Source organism: Aquarana catesbeiana, linkage group LG04 (genome assembly GCF_042186555.1).
Source record: "Aquarana catesbeiana isolate 2022-GZ linkage group LG04, ASM4218655v1, whole genome shotgun sequence".
Lineage (NCBI taxonomy): Eukaryota > Metazoa > Chordata > Amphibia > Anura > Ranidae > Aquarana > Aquarana catesbeiana.
Window position 1 is genome coordinate 137,361,335 of NC_133327.1, and position 19,799 is coordinate 137,381,133.

A 19,799-nucleotide genomic window follows, 5' to 3' on the forward strand; every position below is an offset into this window, starting at 1 on the left:
TAATTCCTTAGCATCTGAAACCATACTCTTTTTTCCATATTATGTGAAAAACGTATTCAATTTCACTAAATACGAAAAAATATAACTTTTTCTTTGTTCAGTACACTCACCTCTCTGTTGTTTTATTCATTTTTTTAAACTTGTGTCTTTGAATGTATTTGTTCTTAATTTCTGTCTACTATGCTGCTCTGACAGGTGAACACATTCCAGATTGTACTAATTACGGACGGGCTTCGTTCTTTTACTATCTTCAACTATGAGACAATAGAATGGACAACAGGGCGACATGCCAGCAGTGGTGGTGACAGTTCTGGAAGAGGGGGTATTGCTGCCCAGGTATTGCATAGTTTTTGCATTTGTAACCTCTGAAATGACACAGGGTACTATTGTAACTTTGTGTAGTCCAATAGATCATGTTTTCCCACTTGTTGCTAAGGGGGCACACAAAACAAACCTCTGTGTCCCTCTGAGATTTTAAACCCTTTCTATGGGAGGCTGGCCTCTACCCCAATTGCTATTTTCATCTGTTTCATCTGTCGTTTTTATGCTTAGTGTTCACAGAAGGGGGATACTTTATTTAGTTATAGGAAACAAATATATATTTTTTTCAATTTTAATCATTTTCAGAATTGAACATCTTACAGCTTTTCCTTCCCAGCCAACTGGGAGTAAAGTCCATATATCTAACAGTAAAGATGGCCATACATTTTACCATTTTCTTGTTCAATTTCCTTTAGGTTCACCTTTAACTCTGTAGTGCAAGTGCCTCTCTGATTGCATACAAATTGAAAGTGTTTAGGTATGACCTCATATTATATGGTTTTGGGAAATCCAAAGTAAAATTATACAAGAAGATCATATAATGTATGGCCAGCCAAAGTCATTCTGTTTTCCTGGTGCAGGTTAGAAAATAGAGGGATTTTAATGGACAACGTAAAGTCGCTGGAGGGCTTGGAGGAAGGATCTCTCATTTCTCTCCTAATTCCCTCCTTTCCCTCCTCCATCTCCCCCCCCCCCTTTTTTTTTTGATCTCCTTATCCTTCTTTCTTACGTTCTTTAACCTTCTTATTCACACTAGACCTAATAGGTTCTAATGACCTATAAATAAGACGGACGACCTTCAGGTCGTACTTTTCACTTTATTAGCTACCTACAAAAAGAAATGTTATCATACACGGGACACAGGGAGCTCCCTAACCTTGGGATTGGCTATTCAAACAAAGTTGGTTTGGGTCCATACACACAGATATCTGTTAAGGTTTGATTGGAATAATATGACAAATCAAGCTGTATAATCAGCACAAACAAAATGATGTGTCCAATGTCTTATTGCATGTGTACTATGGTATGTGTAGTGTTATCCTATCATTTCACAAATAAAGAATTAAAAAAAAAAGAAAATAGAGGGATTTAGAACAGCTGGGATGTAATTTGTTGCTATAGGCTAAGAAGCTATCTGTTCCTTCCGTTTTTATACTTTAGGAAGCCAGACTAAAGTTGTCCTTATAATATGCAAATTTCACCCGGGTCCCGATGAACTGACTGAAATTTTCTGCTTGGGTGGCCCTGTGACCACCCTCCCTTTTCCTGTAACAGGATGGAAAAATTGTCGGATGAACAGCGGCTGCATCCAGTTATATGTTTAGCATGCATCAGTATTCTGACAGCTGGGGGTGCTGGCTGTCAGAATAAAATCACTGCAGCTGGAGATTAGTCTATCCACACATTTTAGCGTGGATGAAGGATATTCCTAGATTTAGTGTATGGCCAGCTTTAGGGACAAAGAGCACTAGTCTTCCAGTCAGATTCTGTTACGTAAAATCTTCTCTGAAGTATTTTTAGTTTGAACTGCCAGCCAGTCAGTTACAATTAAAAATGTTTTAAACGGTTCATTTGCACTCAAGCTTGTACCATCATGTAATAGGTAACATTCTTATAAACTCTTTTGACTGTACACAATGGATAAGCCAAAATGGTTTTTAAGGATACAGCGTGTCTGCATTTTTTCCTCATTAATCCCATTATTTTTAATAAAGGTCATTTCCTTCCCAGAGTTGTACTAAAATCATTAGTTAATGTGTGGATTATAGATTTTCCGTAGTGTGTCTACAAAAACAATATTGTTTTTCCCTGGAAACTATGGACCACTTAACAGCTAACCTGCTTTCCTTTATATGATGAAAAAAGGAATATGCAGTCCAAGACTGAATACCTTTAAATACTCTATGGGGTTATTTACTAAAGGCAAATCCACTTTGCACTACAAGTGCAAAGTGCACTTGACATTGCTCTGAAAGTGCACTTGGAAGTGCAGTCGCTGTAGGTCCGAGGGGGACATGCAAGGAAAATAAAAAAACAGCATTTTAGCTTCCACGTGATTGGATGATAACATCAGCAGACCTTCCCCCCATTTCAGATCTACCCCTCAGATTTACAGCGACTGCACTTCCAAGTGCACTTTCAGTGCAATTTCAAGTGCACTTTGCACTTGTAGTGCAAAGTGGACTTGCCTTTCGTAAATAACCCCCTATGTAACTACTTAACATTACACTTCATGATGGTGATTAACAACATAGCCTACGTAAAGCAGAAAAGTAGAGGCTCATTTTTTATGTTGAGATGGCACTTTTTTTTTTCTTAAAAAGTCATATGGCAGCGTTGGAGTTGCATTTTTGCCATATTACGTTTCAGCAGAGTACCATAAGAGTACACTGGGCTTACTCGGCCCTGACACCTTACATTTTACATATGCTGGCATTGTGCACTAAATTGCACATGCAATGCAACATTGATAGCAGGAAGGAAAAGAAGTTGTATAGCAGAAGGGACATAAGGAATCCTTTCTGTCATAAAACTACCTATTATCAATTTTTTAAACTTGGCTTAAGTTCTGTTTTAATCTGCGCTAACAGCTGCCTTCTTTGCAAGGATTTTATGATGACCTGCTACTGAAGACTTTTAGAAGAGCCCCTAAAACGCAACAGATTAATATTGCAGTGTTTTTATGGGGTGTCTTTAATAGAAACTGAAGCAATGCAAGCAATTTGCAACAATGCTGTAAGATGCCAAGTCAGCAAACATCTTATGTTCACTTGTATCTGTATGTTGATCATGTGAGCATTGAAATAACTTCACATTGTTTACTGGAAGTAACATTTTCTGCAGTCTTTGTGCTGTTTGTGTTCTGTGCTGTGTATTGTGTGCATTCTGTGCTGTGTATGCTGTAGATGTTTTGTGCTGTGTATGCTGTAGTGTAGATGTTTTGTGCTGTGTATTCTCCATGCTTTTCACAATCCTTGCGTTGTGTTTAAGCTATGTGTTTTGTGTATTGTATGTTCTGTTATGTTTAAACTATGTGCACTTTGTGCATATTGTGTATACTGAATGTGCCGTATATGTGTGTGTTTTGTGTCCTCAATGCTGTTAGACCTCATGCACACTGGACGTTTTTACAATTGCAGTTTTTGGCTTTAGATGTTTTTTTTTGCAGCCAATAAACTCCCCAACATGTTATCCTATGTATCCATGCACACATAGGGGGTTATTTATGAAAGACAAATCCACTTTGCACTACAAGTGCAAACTACAAGTGCAAAGTGCACTTGAAATTGCACTGAAAGTGCACTTGGAAGTGCAGTCGCTGTAAATCTGAAGGGTAGATCTGAAATGAGGGGAAGCTCTGCTGATTTTATTATACAATCATGTGCAAGCTAAAATTCTGTTTTTTATTCTCCTTGCATGTCCCCCTCGGATCTACAGCGACTGCACTTCCAGGTGCACTTTCAGTGCAATTTCAAGTAGTGCAAAGTGGATTTGACTTTAGTAAATAACCCCCATAGGCTGTTATCAGCAGTTTTTGGCAGGGGGGTTTTCTGGCTGGAAAAAAACCCCAGAACAAGTGGGTTTTGAGAGGAGTTTTTCAGCTGTAAAACAGCTCTAACCCTGGAAAAACCCGAAAACAGCTTAAAAACGCTGAAAAACACTAGTGCAAAAACATTGAAAAACTCACTCTACAGCTACAGCCTTCTACAGCTAATGTTACTGTTTTTTTAATGTCCAGTGTGCATGAGGCCTTAAGTGACATGCTTTTATTTTTAAATAATAGGAGTTTTCTTACATCTCTGTAATTCAGACTTTGCAAATACTATTTAGTACAGTTACGGCCAACTTAACAATTATATAAGATCTCAAGCGTGGCCCATCACACTTCCAGAGGGTTGCACAATAGCAGCTTGCTTTCATGCGTTGACGTTGCATTGAGTTAGGCAGCCAACTCAAATGACTGGGCTGTAATGCACCTCAGTGTCTGAATAGTTCAGTTCTGCTGTACTTTTTATGCACACCGAAGAGGAAATGGGAGTAAAATGAGCCCCAGTGATGGTGTCAGGAAAGTAAGAGTAAGTCCCAGTATGCATGTAATTGGCCACAATATTAAACCCCAGCACCTGTCATTAAACACAACATTAACCCCCTGCATAGATGTCAGTGACTGCAAAATAATCTCCAGCATTGGTGTCCATGACTGAAATAACCACCCCTGTCATTAATGTCAGTAATTGCAATAATAACCCCCAGCATTGGTGTCAGTCACTGCAATAATAACCCCCAACATCGGTGTCAGTGGCTGCAATAATAACTTCCAGCACTGGTGTCAGTGACTGCAGTAATGATCTTAGCTATGGTGCCAGTGGCCACAATAATAACCCCCAGCATTGGTGTCAGTGGCCGCAAAAAAAAAAGCATTGGTTTCATGAACACAGTACTAACCCCCACATTGGTGGTCAGCAGCGGTGCTATTTAAAGAGCTCTTCATTGGTGGTCAGTGACAATGCTGTTAACCCCTCCTGCATTAATAGTCAGTGGCAGTGCAGTTCACGTCCCCTTCCTCACTTCATTGGTGATCAGTAGCAGTGCTGTTAAATCCCCATCTACATGGGTGGTCAGTGGCAGTGCTGTTAACCCCCCCCTCCCCTTTATTGGTGGTCAGTAAGCAATGTTTTTAACCCCCCATCCCTTAAACCACCTCTGCATTTACTAACCGGATCACCTGCTCATTCACCTCTCCCAACCTAATGATGTTGGATGGGGACTATACTTTTACTGTTGGGCACAGATCACAGTACTGGATTGACAATACTGGGTTCAGTTCAGTAGCGTGTATGAGACACGTCCACTCTACAAAGTGGCCAACACTTGGCAGGCTGCATAGAGAGACCCAGCGGGCTGCACATTTTGGCACACATGGCACCAAGGATTTAGTGGGTTCTTCTTTCAGTTTGAAACTTCTATTTGTTATGCCCTGTCATGATTTCTTTTTTGTCCCCTAGGCAGGTTTCAATGCAGGAGATGGCTGGAGGTATTTTAATATCCCTGGCTCTCGTACAGATGACATTGCAGGAATTGCAAACACAACTAACGTAGGAATTCCTGGATGCTGGGTATTCCGGATTGACAACAACAACGTTCAGGTTGGAGGATGCAGCAATGCAAGTACGTGCACATTAATTTAAATTAATTAGTGAGCAAGCCAGTAGATCCTTAAAGCGTTTGTTAACCCCAAAAAATGTAAATGGATCCTGCTCCTTTAAAGCATGTTATATGACACAGTGTTTGTGCCACTTGTAACACCTAAAAAACCTGGCTGATCCTGCCAGTTTCTGCCCTACCCTCTGTAAACTGACCACGGTATATCATGGCTGCTGAGCCCTGACAATGTGGTCAGTTTACGCGCCTCCGTCATCCGCAGCCCTGCTCTGTGTCTCCTCTCTGCTCCTGTGTCCACCTCCCCCTCCACTCCCTGTCTGTCAGCTCGTGACAGTGCCCCCCCCCGCTGCTTGCATAAAACTAACCTGTATACACCATCCGCACTGCCTCCTATTGAAGTGTCCCCCTCTGTGTGTGGTTTATAAAACACAGAGGGGGACACTACAATAGGAGGCAGTGCTGATGACGCATACAGGTTAGAGTGGCTTAACAACCACTTTAAAACAGACTTTATTTGCTAGTCTGACTTCCATCACAAATCCCCAAAAATATAGGTGGTTATTCCTCATTTTTGAATAGTGGGCCTGAGCTGTGAAAATCATTCCTTCATAAAATATAGATACAGCCTAAAATCATGGAACCATTTATTCTAAATTGCAGACAGCTGTTACAGAACAGTTTGTCATCATCAGTGCAGTGTATGAAAATCAACCCCCCCCCCCATTAATTAGTGAGAAATGCAGTCACGCTCTCTAAAAACAGAAGGTATTTGTAGATCTCATATTTATCACATATCCAAAAAATAAGTGGACAGAGTTATTCTATTTTCAAAGAAATTAGAGAGATTTTTTAACGTTAAGCAAGCACATAGCAATATGTAAACCACGATCGAACAATTATGAGGGCAGAGCAAAGCGTTTTCATTTATTTTCCTCTTGTTCTCTATTTACTAAGGTTTTGTCTCATTATACAGGATAAACAAAAACATAAATCAAAAACACCAATAAATACTGATATATATTGCTACCAAATTAAAATGGACAGAAGGGCAAGTATATTGTCGTAGACATATTTGTCTAATTAAACAATGCTAATCCTTAACACGCCTGCACATCTGGGTAACACATTACTACTCATTTTAAGCTGAATGTTGTGTTTCATTGTTGGGAGTTCTGGAATCCACCAGTAAGCAAATATTGACCTCAGCATATGCCAAGGAACCAAGCTTCAGTCTCCAAATATTTGACATTGGATTCAATGAAAAACAAATATATGTAGGAGAGTGCTATTTTTCTCCACCTGACAACATTTTGGAAAAAGGTCCACTGGATATAACATCCTAAAATACTTTTGAAATAAAATATGTGCATCTTCTCCAAACGATTCTAAGCTAATGGGTAAATATTCTAATAATAACAATAATAATAATAATATTTTTGTACTGCTGCATTTAATTTTTAGGGAAATCTGCACTGAGAAAAATGGAGGCTGCGTATGCTGAGTCCCTTCTGAAAATGCTTGGCTGTCATATTTGTCCTCTTTCTTTAGTACTTTCTGGATCACTGATCCCAAGGAAACATACAGATCAAGATAGATTGGGTGAAGGGTCAGTGATTACTGAAGCCATTGATTTAGCATGATAGCCAGGAATCTAGCATCTTTAAGAGAGGAATGCAGCTGCAGCCTTCAAAAGTTTTTCAGTCTACATTTTTTACATATTGATTTATTTTAACACTATGTGAATATTTGTAGAAATAAGCCCTATTGAGGACTCCCATCTCCTGGGCATCTGTCATAGATTACTGTTCTGGCCTAACCAACAGGAATAGAGGAGCACTAGAAAAAAAATGTGAACAAAGTCATGGCTTAGGGCAAGCATCTGTCAAAAAGCGGTAGGTCTGCATCTGGAGAATGTAATCTATACTATAAATGAGCTTAGCATGGCAGGGGTGGCGGTATCTTTCAACAAAAGTGTGCTTATCTTTAAAAACAGCAATATGAAGGGTATAGACTTGGTGCAGAGTGCTGCATCCAAGTTAGATTTTGAAATGCATCAACATAGAACAGTTAAAACAAGAAACCTGATTTTTGCTGGGCTGCTCTTGGTTTCTGCACTTTTTGTATCACATTTTAATTTATAGATAAGCTCAAGATAGGCATATGCATTTTGTGAAACTGAAAAACATTCGCTAGATGCCACAAAAGCATTCGATAGCATAGAGTGGAATTATCTGTGGGATGTGCTAGGGCAATTTGGGTTCGGCCCCATTTACATATCGTGAGTGCGTCTACTGTACAGTTGGCCGGGGGCTGCTATTAGAAGTCTTTGGCTGTCTGTCACATGATTTTGCGTTGAGAAGGGGGACGAGGCAAGGTTGCCCGCTGTCCCTTCTTCTCTTTGCACTGGCTATTGAGCCTTTGGCCATAAAGATCAGGGCTAACCCACGCATTACAGGATTTTGTTATGGCACCCTGCAGGAAAAAGTGATGTTATATGCTGATGACACCTTACCATGCCAGGGGATACTGACACTTCCCTGCAGGAGGCCATGACAACTATAACGAAATGTGGTACCTTTTCGGGCTTACATATCAATTGGTCAAAATCTGCCTTACTATTGGTGGATAGGGATGCCACACAATCAGTGGCATCTTCCTGTCCAATACCCATTATGACATCCTTTAAATACCCAGGGATCCAGGTTACCTCCAACCCATGGGATTTTAGCCATCTAAACATCTCACCCTTACTTCAAAGGTTTAGGGAAAGGGTCAAAACATGGAACAACCTCCGCATATCGGTTGCAGGCAAAGTGAATCTGATAAAAATTATTCTCATGCCACAACTACTTTATTGTCTTCACAATGCCCCGGTGATCGTTCCTTTAAAAATCTTCAGAATGGTGAACTCTATCTTCCGTACTTTGATCTGGAAGGATAGACCACCCAGGATAAAATTAGAATACCTCCAAAGACCCAAAGACGATGGCGGGTCGGTATTACCCAACCTGTGGTTGTATTACTTGGCTGCACAGCTGCAACACCTTATTGGAACTTTCAGGACAGATAGGGAGCCCACACATGAGCCAGCTAGTTCATCCCAGGCAATCATGCTGTACACTGTAGGTAGAGGTCCCATCCGGACGGCACTGGAAGCTCTAGGTTTTGCCAAGCCGTATATAAAAAGTACCCTACGTACAATCTTATTCAAAAAGTGTGGAACAAGTGCAAATACATTCAGCAGGCTGATGGATACACTGAGTATAGCCCCATTTGGCTTAATGATACCTACACTGAGCTGGCCAAGCTGCAGGCGGGGGCCAGGTGGAAATCCTACAGGATTACACACCTCAAGCAAATATTTCATAATGGAGTGCTTCGGCCTCTCATAGGATTGCAGGCAGAATACAAACTTCCGACTTCAATGCATTTCTATTACTCACAGCTCCAGCATGCGGTTAAGGCACAGAGTAGATAATCGGAGTGGCATCTCTCACCAACCCCAGTGTTTAGCCTCATCAGAGATGCTGCATCCTCGAAGGGATTATTTCTCAATGGTATGCCTTACTTTTACAATCTTTCCATCCCCTGAAGTTGAGGGAGAGGCAGGAGAAAGATGTAGGCCAGATGGATGGGGAGCAATGTGAGGAGATATTCCAGGTGGTAGGCATCTGTTCACTGAATGTAGCTTACTCAACTGTATATCATACTAAGCGTATATTACATACCACATAGACTACAGCTGATGAATTTGCAGGAGGAGGCCACTTGCACTAGGTGTAAACGTGACCACGGTGACCTTATTCACGTCTTATGGCGCTGCTCCAAGCTGCATACTTACTGGGCAAGAGTGGTGAATACTGTCAATTCGGTATTTAAAGTAACTTTACCTTTGGAACCAAGAGCTTGCCTACTGGGAGTACTGGAAGAATATGGAAGAATATGAATGGGAGATGTGCACCAGGGAGGCCGTTCATAGAGTAGTTTTCCAAGCCAGGAAACTGATCATGGTGCATTGGAAGTCAGAGAATCCCCTAACAGTAAGGGAATGGATTCATAATATCGGGGAACTGTTACATATGAAGAAAACTATCTACCAGCATAGGGTAGGCACGCGGAAATATCAGAATTTATGGGCTCCGTGGCTGGATACACCGGGGCTTTCCCCGGTGGACCGGGTCATGGACAGACTTCTGGGAATAAATGTGGGGTGAGGAGCAGCACAAATGAAAAAAAAAGACAAAGTGATTATATGTTGTGGAAGCGCAGTGTTCAATGTGACCTGTTTGTGTTCTATGCATGTTTGGATATGTATTCTAATGTGACACTGAAAATGGCTGTATACCAATCTTTTTTAAAACTTTTTTGTTGGATAAAAAAAAAAAAAAGAAACTGAAAAACATGTTTTACAGCCTCTGTTTGTTGGACCCTTCGACCCTGTCAAAATGGAGGTCGCTGTATAGATGACTGTGTCACCGGCAACCCTTCCTACACATGCTCTTGTCTAAGTGGCTTCACTGGAAAGCACTGTCAAATTGGTAAGAATTTACTTTGATGATTATATATTATAATTATGATGCTTGTAGTACACACCAATATAAAAAATAAATTATTGATACTGTGTAATAACTTAAAAAAACATTGCAAGCCCAGGACAACAAGCGACTTGTTTTTGTGTAGAACACTTGGGAGTTCGAAGCCCATTGGGAACATGAGCATCGAGAACTACTGCTGACTCTTGCTGTGCAACTATCGTGCTAAATGATTGTAGACTAAGGCCTGTTTGCAGTGGCCGCCACCACCTGTGTCTCCCGCGGGGGGGGTTAGTGTTGGTTGTGCCACCCCCCCAAAAAAGTGAGCACCAAGGTTCACACCTTTGTGTTAATATTGGAACACACAAAATGCATGTGTGATTAAAAAAAAAATACATTGATTCTAATAAGGCTGTTCACATCTGTGCGCTGCAATGGTAAAAATGAGGCCTAGAAATAAGGAGAATGCATACGAAAAAACAGACACAAGCAAACATGGATAGATGTGAACCTGGCCATAGAACAGATAAGAATTCCAGTTAATTTTTTTGTCATGATTAAAGCTGCATTGCTCACTGGATCTTGTAGCTGTCCATAAATACTCACTAACACCCAGACTCCCTGCTTCCAGCATGGGCGTCTTGAGAAACACATATCTTTTTTATATATTGCAGATATGGGGAGATGCTTTTCTCAGCCCTGTCAGAACGGAGGCTCGTGTGTTGATGTACCTGGTTCCTTTACCTGTCTATGCCCCCCAGATTTCACTGGACCCATGTGTGATACAGGTAATTGCAGGAAGTTTTGTCAATAAATTGTGTGTATTTTTTTTGTTGGAATGTTTGTTTTTGATAGGGAGAGAAGATGGCCAAAAGGTTGGAAGGGGAGGCATCAGAGGAAGCTTTAGCTGGCAGTATACGAAGGTCAGAGGGTGCTACCGGGGCAACATTGGTAGGATAACTAGAGTACCTAGAATTAAGGCAGGTATGTTGGCAAAATCCTATTGCAGCCTCAGAACATACAAGGAGAAATGACATGCGTTTGTACAAAATGTAAAGGCACATTCACAAATGCTAGAAGTTTGGTTGATAAAATGGAAGAACTGGAACTTCAGATACATAAGGAAGATTTTGATTTTGTGGGAGTATTAGAGACCCGGTTTGACAGCTCACATGACTGTCTTGAGACTGTCCAGGGGTACTCACTGTATCGGAGGGGCAGGGAAGGTAGAAGGGGGGTGAGAGGTGTGCCTGCATGTCAAGAATAATTTGCTAGTAAACACGAGGGATGACATTGCTTACGAGTCAAGGGAGGAGGTGGAATCCTTTACGCTTCCCTTTTCTTCAAGGGGAAGAAACAAAAAGGAAATAGTGGGTTTATGCTACAGGCCCCCTAACATGAAGGATGAAGAGACTGATCTTTTTTTTACAGTTAGAAATGGTGGTGAGATAGGGCAATGTTATCATGGGCAACTTCAATTATCCAGATACTTTCCCAGGCAGATGGAATTGTTCAGTCATCTAAGGCTCGCCATTTCTTAAATACCTTGCAGGACAATTTCATGTGTCAATTGATGGAAGCCCCAACTATACATAATGCTCTGCTAGACTTACTAATTACACACATCACATACAGTGAGGGAAAAAAGTATTTCTTGTTCATACATCATGTGACACAGAGCCTTAATTACTTAGTGGGTTAGATAGTCACCTTCAGGTGATTGGACACTGGTTAACCCCAATTAAGGAGAGCTCCTCACCTATATAACCCCTCCCATATGGGGAGCACCTCAGTTTTTTCACAAGTGTCTAAGGTGGTTGGTCAAGTAAAAGATGTGCTAAGAAGAAAGCTCAGCTTGATAGTCCCTGCGTTGGCCAAGGAGCTATACAACCGGATCCATGCCTTGGGCCAATACTAAACGCCTAAGATGGATGGTACCCGGGCCTCGTGAACGGAAGAAACTAGGTTTTGCCTGTAATGTCTCTCCTTGGAGGGCTGGGCTCTGGGATCCATTCTTGGTGTACTAATATGACAGAGGCACGAAAGTCTCTGGCAGAGTCTTCTACAGGTCCAGGGAAGAGGATCCTGTGAGTAGGAACCCATAACCCTGAAGGTTGGCACAACACTACCCGCCGTGATGGGTGAAGGCTGGAACCTGTCTGTTCTCAGCAGTTCCTGCGGTGGGGACGAGGTAAGTGAAGATAATCCTATATATTACATATTATGGATTTCTTCTGTGAGTAGTTTGTATGTCTTACCTGGGTTCCGCCACTAGAGGGAGTAAGAGACAAACCTGGTGTTTACTTCCATGCCATCCAGGATACACACTCAGTGATGTTGGTCTGACAAAGCCGCTCACCTCCTCCACTGCAGGCTCTGCCACATCAAACAGTAAGAGGGGTTCATACGCAGTCTAGAGGTCCTGCGCGGTCCTCAGGTGGTCTCCTCCCCCCACTCGTCTCCGGCCACCGATATGGTGGTCCTACGCACGTGCATGCAGGGGCGCGCTTTTACAGCTGATTCGGCTGGGAAGGAGGGGGTGTGTGGTTGCGGCGCCATGCACGGCGCACCAGTACACAGGCGCCAAGTGGCAATTTTTAAAAGCCCAGAGCGACAGAGCGGTGGAACACAGAGCTGTGGGCTGTAAGCATCTCAGTGATCGGATCCAGGCAAACCTAAGAGACCTACTCGGCATCAGGTTGTGCAGACTAAGCTAATAATAATATTGTAAGACTAGGCACAACAGTGATTGCATTTATACTAGTACCTCTGCTTATGTCAACTTAGGACTATGTCTCCCCATAAGAGGGCTTCAGGGGCAGGTAAGAAATCATGCCTTGATGTAAAGGTTCTATCCCCCTGAAAGACTGGAGGCAGCTGCACAGCATAAGCCATTTCCCCTGGCAGGCTTGCAGCCTCTCCCAACATTGCAGCCCTGCATAGGTCTTTCAAAGACAGTTGTTTGCATTGCAGTGTGTGGTGTACTTGAGAAGTTAACTGTTTAATCACAGCATCCTCTCAAGAGAGAAAAAGATTGGGATAATTTCCCTTTCCCTGCCCTAGATCTACAATCTGATGATGAAAGATCACAATCAGGGAACAGTTGCAATCTGACGAAGCGGAGGTATCAGAGGCCTCCTAGGCTCGGGAGTTGTAGCTGCAATCTTTTCAAGAGATTCAGGCTGCGTATAACTTACCCTCAGCCTAGACGGCCGGACCCTCTGCCTCCTGCTTGGGTTTTTTTCTTAAAATTCCCATAAAGCTTCTTGTACCTGTCCAAGTCCATCATCACTACAAGGTGTGGAACCTCCAAAAAATCCTTATGCAGGTGCTTGCTTATAAACTAGCCAAACACACAACTGCTGAGGTGCCTACAGCCACATCACCCTGAGAAAGCCCGATCTCATCTGATCTCAGAAGCTAAGCCGGGTCAGGCATAGTTAGTACCTGTATGGGAGATCACCTGGGAATACCAGGTGCTGTGCACGGTTCTGTGCACATTGTTGCTAGCACAAAACGGCTAAACGCATGAGTGCGGGAACGCACGTCAGGCGGAGGACAAACTTTCTTTGTATCAGTCCATATTGCATGAATTACCTGAGTATTGGAATGTATAAAATACATGTGGCAGAACATGTAATATGTAACACATAGAGATGCATGTTTTTTTGCTGTTTGTGGTGGACTTGCATATTCGCATGAGAATGTGCCTAAAAATCGCATGAATGCCTAAAATCACATAATTGCCTAAAAAACGCATAAATACCTGTTTGCGTAAGAATACGGGGTCGCACAAGAGTGCTTAATTGCTTAACCTCACAAGAGTCCTTGTTTGCCCAGGGATACCTGCTCACGCAGAAAGGCTTTTTCTTCACAGAAATGCCTAAATCGCATAAGAATGCTTGGATGCATAATGTTGCGGGGTCACACAAGGGTGTTTGACCTCTCAGGAGTCCTTGATTACCCAAGGATACTTGCTCACCCGGAGAGGCTTGTTTTACAGAAATGCCTAAAAAACGCATTGAGATGCTTGCTGGATCGCACAGGGGTGCTTGATCTGGCAAGAGTCCTTGATTACGCAAGGATACTTGGTCACGTGGAGAAACTAATTTTTTTCCAAAATATGCGTAAATCGCATAAGGATGCTTGATTGCATAAAGATGCTGGATCGCACAAGGGTGCTTGATCACACGAGGATCCTTGATCTCACAAGGGTACTTGTCCGCTCAGTAGTGCTTATAATGCACAGAAGAATGCATGATCGCCTAAGGTTGCATGATCACCTAGATTTGGCATGATTGCATAGCGAGGCATGTTTTTTAGCCTCCTTTAATTATACAGGATTCCACCCTTCAGGGGGAAGAATTCTTGGCATCAATAGACATCAAAGATGCATATTTGCATGTGCCAATATTTCCCGCTCACCAAAGGTTTCTAAGGTTTGCGGTGGATCAGCGCCACTTTCAATTTGTGTCCCTACCTTTCGGTCTTGCTACAGCTCCTCGAGTGTTCACAAAGGTTCTAGATCCGCCCTTGGCAAATCTAAGGGCTCAGGGCACGCCTAAGCCACAATGTGCTCAGCACGGTAAGGTACTTGGAATACTTAGGTTGGGTTCTCAACCTAGAAGAATCTTCCTTGCAACCTCTAAGAAGGTTGGAATATTTGGGCATGATCATAGACACTGCTCAAAGCAGGGTGTTTTTACCTGGATCAAAGGCCAAAGCCATAAAGGTTCTGGTCCGGCTAGTCATAGCAAAGAGGAATCCCTCCATTCGGCTATGTATGAGACTACTAGGAAAAATGGTAGCCTCTTTCGAGGCCGTTCCTTATGCCCAGTTTCACTCAAGGCCTTTGCAAAGAAGCATCCTCTCTGCATAGAATAAGAGGGTTCAGGCCTTGGATCTTCCAATGTGCCTATCCCCAGGGGTATGCCAGAGCCTCACTTGGTGGTTACTGACCGAAAATCTCCTAAAAGGAAGATCCTTTCTTCCACTTACTTGGAAGATTGTAACCACAGGTGCCAGCCTGATTGGCTGGGGAGCAGTTCTGGAAGAAGCGTGCACCCAGGGAAGATGGTCCACAGCCGAAAAGCTCTTGCCCATCAACATTCTGGAGATCCGGGCAATTTATCTAGCCCTCAAAGTCTGGTCTTTCAGACTACAGGGTCATCCTGTCCGGATACAATCCGACAATGCCACGGTAGTGGCTTATATCAATCACCAAGGAGGCACCAGAAGTCTGGATGCCCAAAAAGAGGTGAATTACATTTTTCTGTGGGCAGAAAGGCATACTCCTTGCCTATCTGCGGCCTTTATTCCAGGGGTGGAAAATTGGCAGGCGGATTTTCTAAGCCGCCAGCAGCTGTGTCCAGGAGAATGATCTCTACACCCCGACATATCTCAGGCCATATGTCAAAGATGGAGTGCCCCGGATGTAGACCTGTTCGCGTCCAGATTCAACAAGAAGCTGGACAGCTTTGTGTCAAGAACAAAGGATCTGCTAGCTCAAGAGTCAGATGCCTTAACGGTTCCATGGGATCAGTACTCTCTGATCTATGCCTTTGCTCCAATTCGGCTACTTCCGCGGTTTTTTTGGAGGGTCAAAAGGGAAGCAAATCGGTCATTCTAGTGGCCCCTACTTGGCCCAGACAACCTTGGTATGCAGAGATCGTAAAGATGGCAGTAGGGAAACCCTGGGTTCTTCCGCTATGGCCAGATCTACTCTCACAAGGTCCAATATTCCATCCTGCCTTACGAAGTCTGAATTTGACGGTTTGGCTGCTGAGACCCACATTCTAAAAGGCCATGGGCTCTTGGAATTAGTCCTTTCCATTCTGGTTAATGCCAGGAAGCTGGCCTCCAGGCTCATTCATTACAGAATCTGTGAACCCAGGGGATGGTATCCAAGAAAGTATGCCATTAGCAGGATTCTTGCCTTTCTTCAGTTAGGCATAGAAATGAAGTTGGCTTTGAGCACTATCAAGGTCCAAATCTCGGCCTTGTCAGTATTCTTTCAAAAGTCACTTGCCTCACATTCCCTGGTCCAGGCCTTTGTTCAGGGGGCGCTGCGCTTAAATCCGCCAGTCAAACCTCCTGTGTGCCCATGGGATCTAAATTTGGTTTTGTCCGCTTTGCAGGAACAACCTTTTGAACCATTGCACCATGCTTTTTTAATTCTTTTAACAAAGAAGTTGGTCTTTCTGGTAGCCAAATCCTCTGCTAGGAGGGTATCGGAGTTAGCAGATCTTTCTTGTAAAGAGCCATGTTTGATTATTCACAAAGACAGCGTGGTGTTGCGTCCTCACCAGACCTTTTTACCAAAGGTGGTTTTGGAATTCCATCTGAATCAGGATGTGGTCCTACCGTCCTTTTTTTCCAGATCCGCAGTCCGCAGAAAAAGAGTTATTACACCCTCTAGATGTTGTAAGAGCAGTCGGTATCTATCTGCAGGCAACCGCTCAGATACGAAAGGCTGATTCTTTATTTATCCTGCCGGAAGGCCCCAAGATAGGCCAGGCAGCGTCAAAATCCACTATTTCTAGATGGATTCGACAAGTTATTTTTCAGGATTATGGTGTAAAAGGGAAGACTCCTCCTTTTCAGGTTAAAGCGCACTCAACTAGGGCTGTTAGTGCTTCTTGGGCAGTGCATCACCAGGCCTCCATGGCTCAGATCTGCAAGGCTGCAACTTGGTCTTCGGTCCATACATTCACTAGATTTTATCAGGTGGATGTAAAAGGGCAGGAGGATGCCGCCTTCGGGCGCAGTGTACTGCAGGCTGCAGTATAGTTCCTCTAGTCTGTTTGCGGTCAATGTTTTCTGATCTGTGTCTCCCTCCCCTCAATTTGGGCATTGCTCTGGGACATCCCACTAAGTAATTCAGGCTCTGTGTCCCGTGATGTACTCTCAAGAGATTTTACAGGTAAGCTGTATTAAAAAATCCTATTTTTATCCCTTGCTGATTTTGTACGTTTGCCCACTGACAAAGTAATGATCAGTCTATAATTTTAATGGTAGATTTATTTTAACAGTGAGAGACAGAATAAAAACAAAAATATGAAGAAAAACGCATTTCAGAAAAGTCATAAATTGATTTGCATTTTAATGAGTGAAATAGGTATTTGATCCCCTATTAATCAGCAAGATTTCTGGATCCCAGGTGTCTTCTATACAGGTAACCCTTTATACAGAGGGTTGTCACCCTCTATACAGAGGGTGACAACAGTTGGTGCGATTATTCGCAAATGGAAGAAACACACTAACTGTCAATCTCCCTCGGTCTGGGGCTCCACGCAAGATCTCACCTCGTGGAGTTTCAATGATCATGAGAACAGTGAGGAATCAGCCCAGAACTATATAGGAGAATATTGTCAATGATCTCAAGGCAGCTGGGACCATAGTCCCAAAGAAAACAATTGGTAACACACTACGCTGTAAAGAACTGAAATCATGCAGCGCCTGCAAGGTCCCCCTGCTCTAGAAAGCACATGTACAGGCCTGTCTTAAGTTTGCTAATGAACATCTGAATGATTCAGAGGAGAACTGGGTGAAAGTGTTGTGGTTAGATGAGACCAAAATCAAGCTCTTTGGCATCAACTCAACTTGCCTTGTTTGGAAGAGAAGAAATGCTGCCTATGACCCCAAGAACACCATCCCCACTGTCAAACATGGAGGTGGAATCATTATGCTTTGGGGTACTTTTCTGCTAAGGGGACAGAACAATTTCACCGCATCAAAGGGACAACGGACTGGGCCATGTATCCTCAAATCTTAGGTGAGAACCTCCTTCCCTCAGTCAGGGCATTGAAAATGGGTCATGGATGGGTATTCCAGCATGACAATGACCAAAACACACGGCCAAGGCAGCAAAGGAGTGGTTCAAGAAGAAGCACATTAAGGTTCTGGAGTGGCCTAGCCAGTCTCCAGATCTTATTCCCATAGAGAATATGTGGAGGGAGCTGAAGGTTCCCTCCTGAGATGTGTGCAAACAAGGTGGCCAACTACAAGAAACGTCTGACCTCTGTGATTGCCAACAAGGGTTTTGCCACCAGGTACTAAGTCATGTTTTGCGTCAAATACTTATTTCACTTATTAACCACTTGCCGACCAGCTGCTGTCATTATACTGTGGCAGGTCGGCACGATTCTGCAAGTCGTAGTAGCTGTACGTCGGCTGCTTTAAGCGGGATAGCAGGCACGCGCTGCACTAGGGGGGTTGCGCTGACCGCCGGTCATGAGAGGCAGAACAGGGACGTGTGTGTGTAAACACATAAATCCCTGTTCTGTTCTGAGAGGAGATGCAGATCGTGAGTTCTTAATAGCTAGGAACCACGATCTGTCATCTCCTATAGTCAGTCCCCTCCCCCTACAGTTAGAACACACAGTCAGGGAACACAGTTAACCCCTTGATTGCCCCCTAGTGTTAACCCCTTCCCTGCCAGTGACATTTATACAGTAATCAGTGCATTTTTATAGCACTGATCGATGTATAATTGTCAATTGTCCCAAAACTGTGTCAAAAGTGTCCATAATGTCGCAGTCACGATAAAAATCGCAGATCGCCACCATTACTAGTAAAAAAAAATAATAATAAAAATGCCATAAATCTATCCCCTATATTGTAGACGCTATAACTTTTGCGTAAACCAATCAATATACGCTTATTATGATTTTTATCAAAAATATGTAGAAGAATACATATCAGCCTAAACTGAGAAAAAAATTGGGGATATTTATTATAGCAAAAAGTACAAAATATTGTGTTTTTTTCAAAATGTACGCTTTTTTTGTTTATAGCGCAAAAAACAAAAAAAGCAGAGATTATCAAATACCACCAAAAGAAAGCTCTATTTGTGGGAAAAAAGGATACCAGCTTTGTTTGAGTACAGCGTTGCAGGTCCGTGCAGTTGTCAAAATTGTTAAAGCAACGCAGTGCCGTATCGCAAAAAGTGCTCTGGTCATTGAGCAGCCAGATCTTCCGGGGCTGAAGTGGTTAACTACTTACTAGACCGCCGTACGCCGATATATATCCTAACTTTGAAGAGGGATATTGTTATGGCAGCAGCTAGCTGCCATAACCCCAGTATCCTATTCTTCAGCCGGCGGTCCGCTTTTCGATAATAGTGATCTCTGTGGCTTTTTTTTCGGTGGCGGGAGAGGGCCCCCCCCCTTCTCGCCGCGCTCTGGTGCCCTCCGCCACTTACCGTAGCCGTCGGTAGCGGCAGAGGTGATCGGATCTTCTTCCTTGCTGGGTATGGAGACAAATAAGGGGAAGATGGCCGCAACCCGTCTCCATACCATTGCAGGGCGGAAGCGACGTCAAAACGTCACTTCCGCCCATAGCTCTTAAAGGGACATTTTTTTAAAACAAGTTTTTTAACCACTTCCGCCCGGCCTATAGCAGAATGACGGCTGGGCGGTGGTTCAGTTATCCTGACTGGGCGTCATATGATGCCCTGCAGGATAACAGCCACTGCGTGCCCGTGGGGGCGCGCATCGCGGCGATCGGTGGTGAGGTGTGTCAGCTCTTAAAGAGTCATTTTTTTTTTTTTTTTTTTTTTTTTTTTTAGTTTTTAAAAAAAAAATAATAAAATTGCCATAAATCTATCCCCTATTTTGCAGACGCTATAACTTTTGCACAAACCAATCTATATACGCTTATTGCGATTTTTATTACCAAATATATGTAGAAGAATACATATCGGCCATAAACTGAGAAAAAAATTTGCTTTTTTTTAAAAAAAAAATTGGGGATATTTATTATAGCAAAAAGTGCTAAATATTG

General features: G+C 43.0%; 1 protein-coding gene across 8 annotated transcripts in view; it reads left to right on the forward strand.

Moving 5' to 3' along the window:
• The window catches only part of SNED1 (sushi, nidogen and EGF like domains 1), a 291,723-nt gene that overhangs the window by 103,609 nt on the left and 168,315 nt on the right, over positions 1-19,799 (forward strand). For all 8 annotated transcript variants that reach the window (XM_073625738.1, XM_073625736.1, XM_073625737.1 and 5 more), the window contains 4 exons: positions 196-336; positions 5,328-5,490; positions 9,897-10,022; positions 10,691-10,804. In XM_073625738.1, the coding sequence (XP_073481839.1) occupies positions 196-336; positions 5,328-5,490; positions 9,897-10,022; positions 10,691-10,804 (544 nt within the window). The remainder of the gene's footprint in view (positions 1-195; positions 337-5,327; positions 5,491-9,896; positions 10,023-10,690; positions 10,805-19,799) is intronic.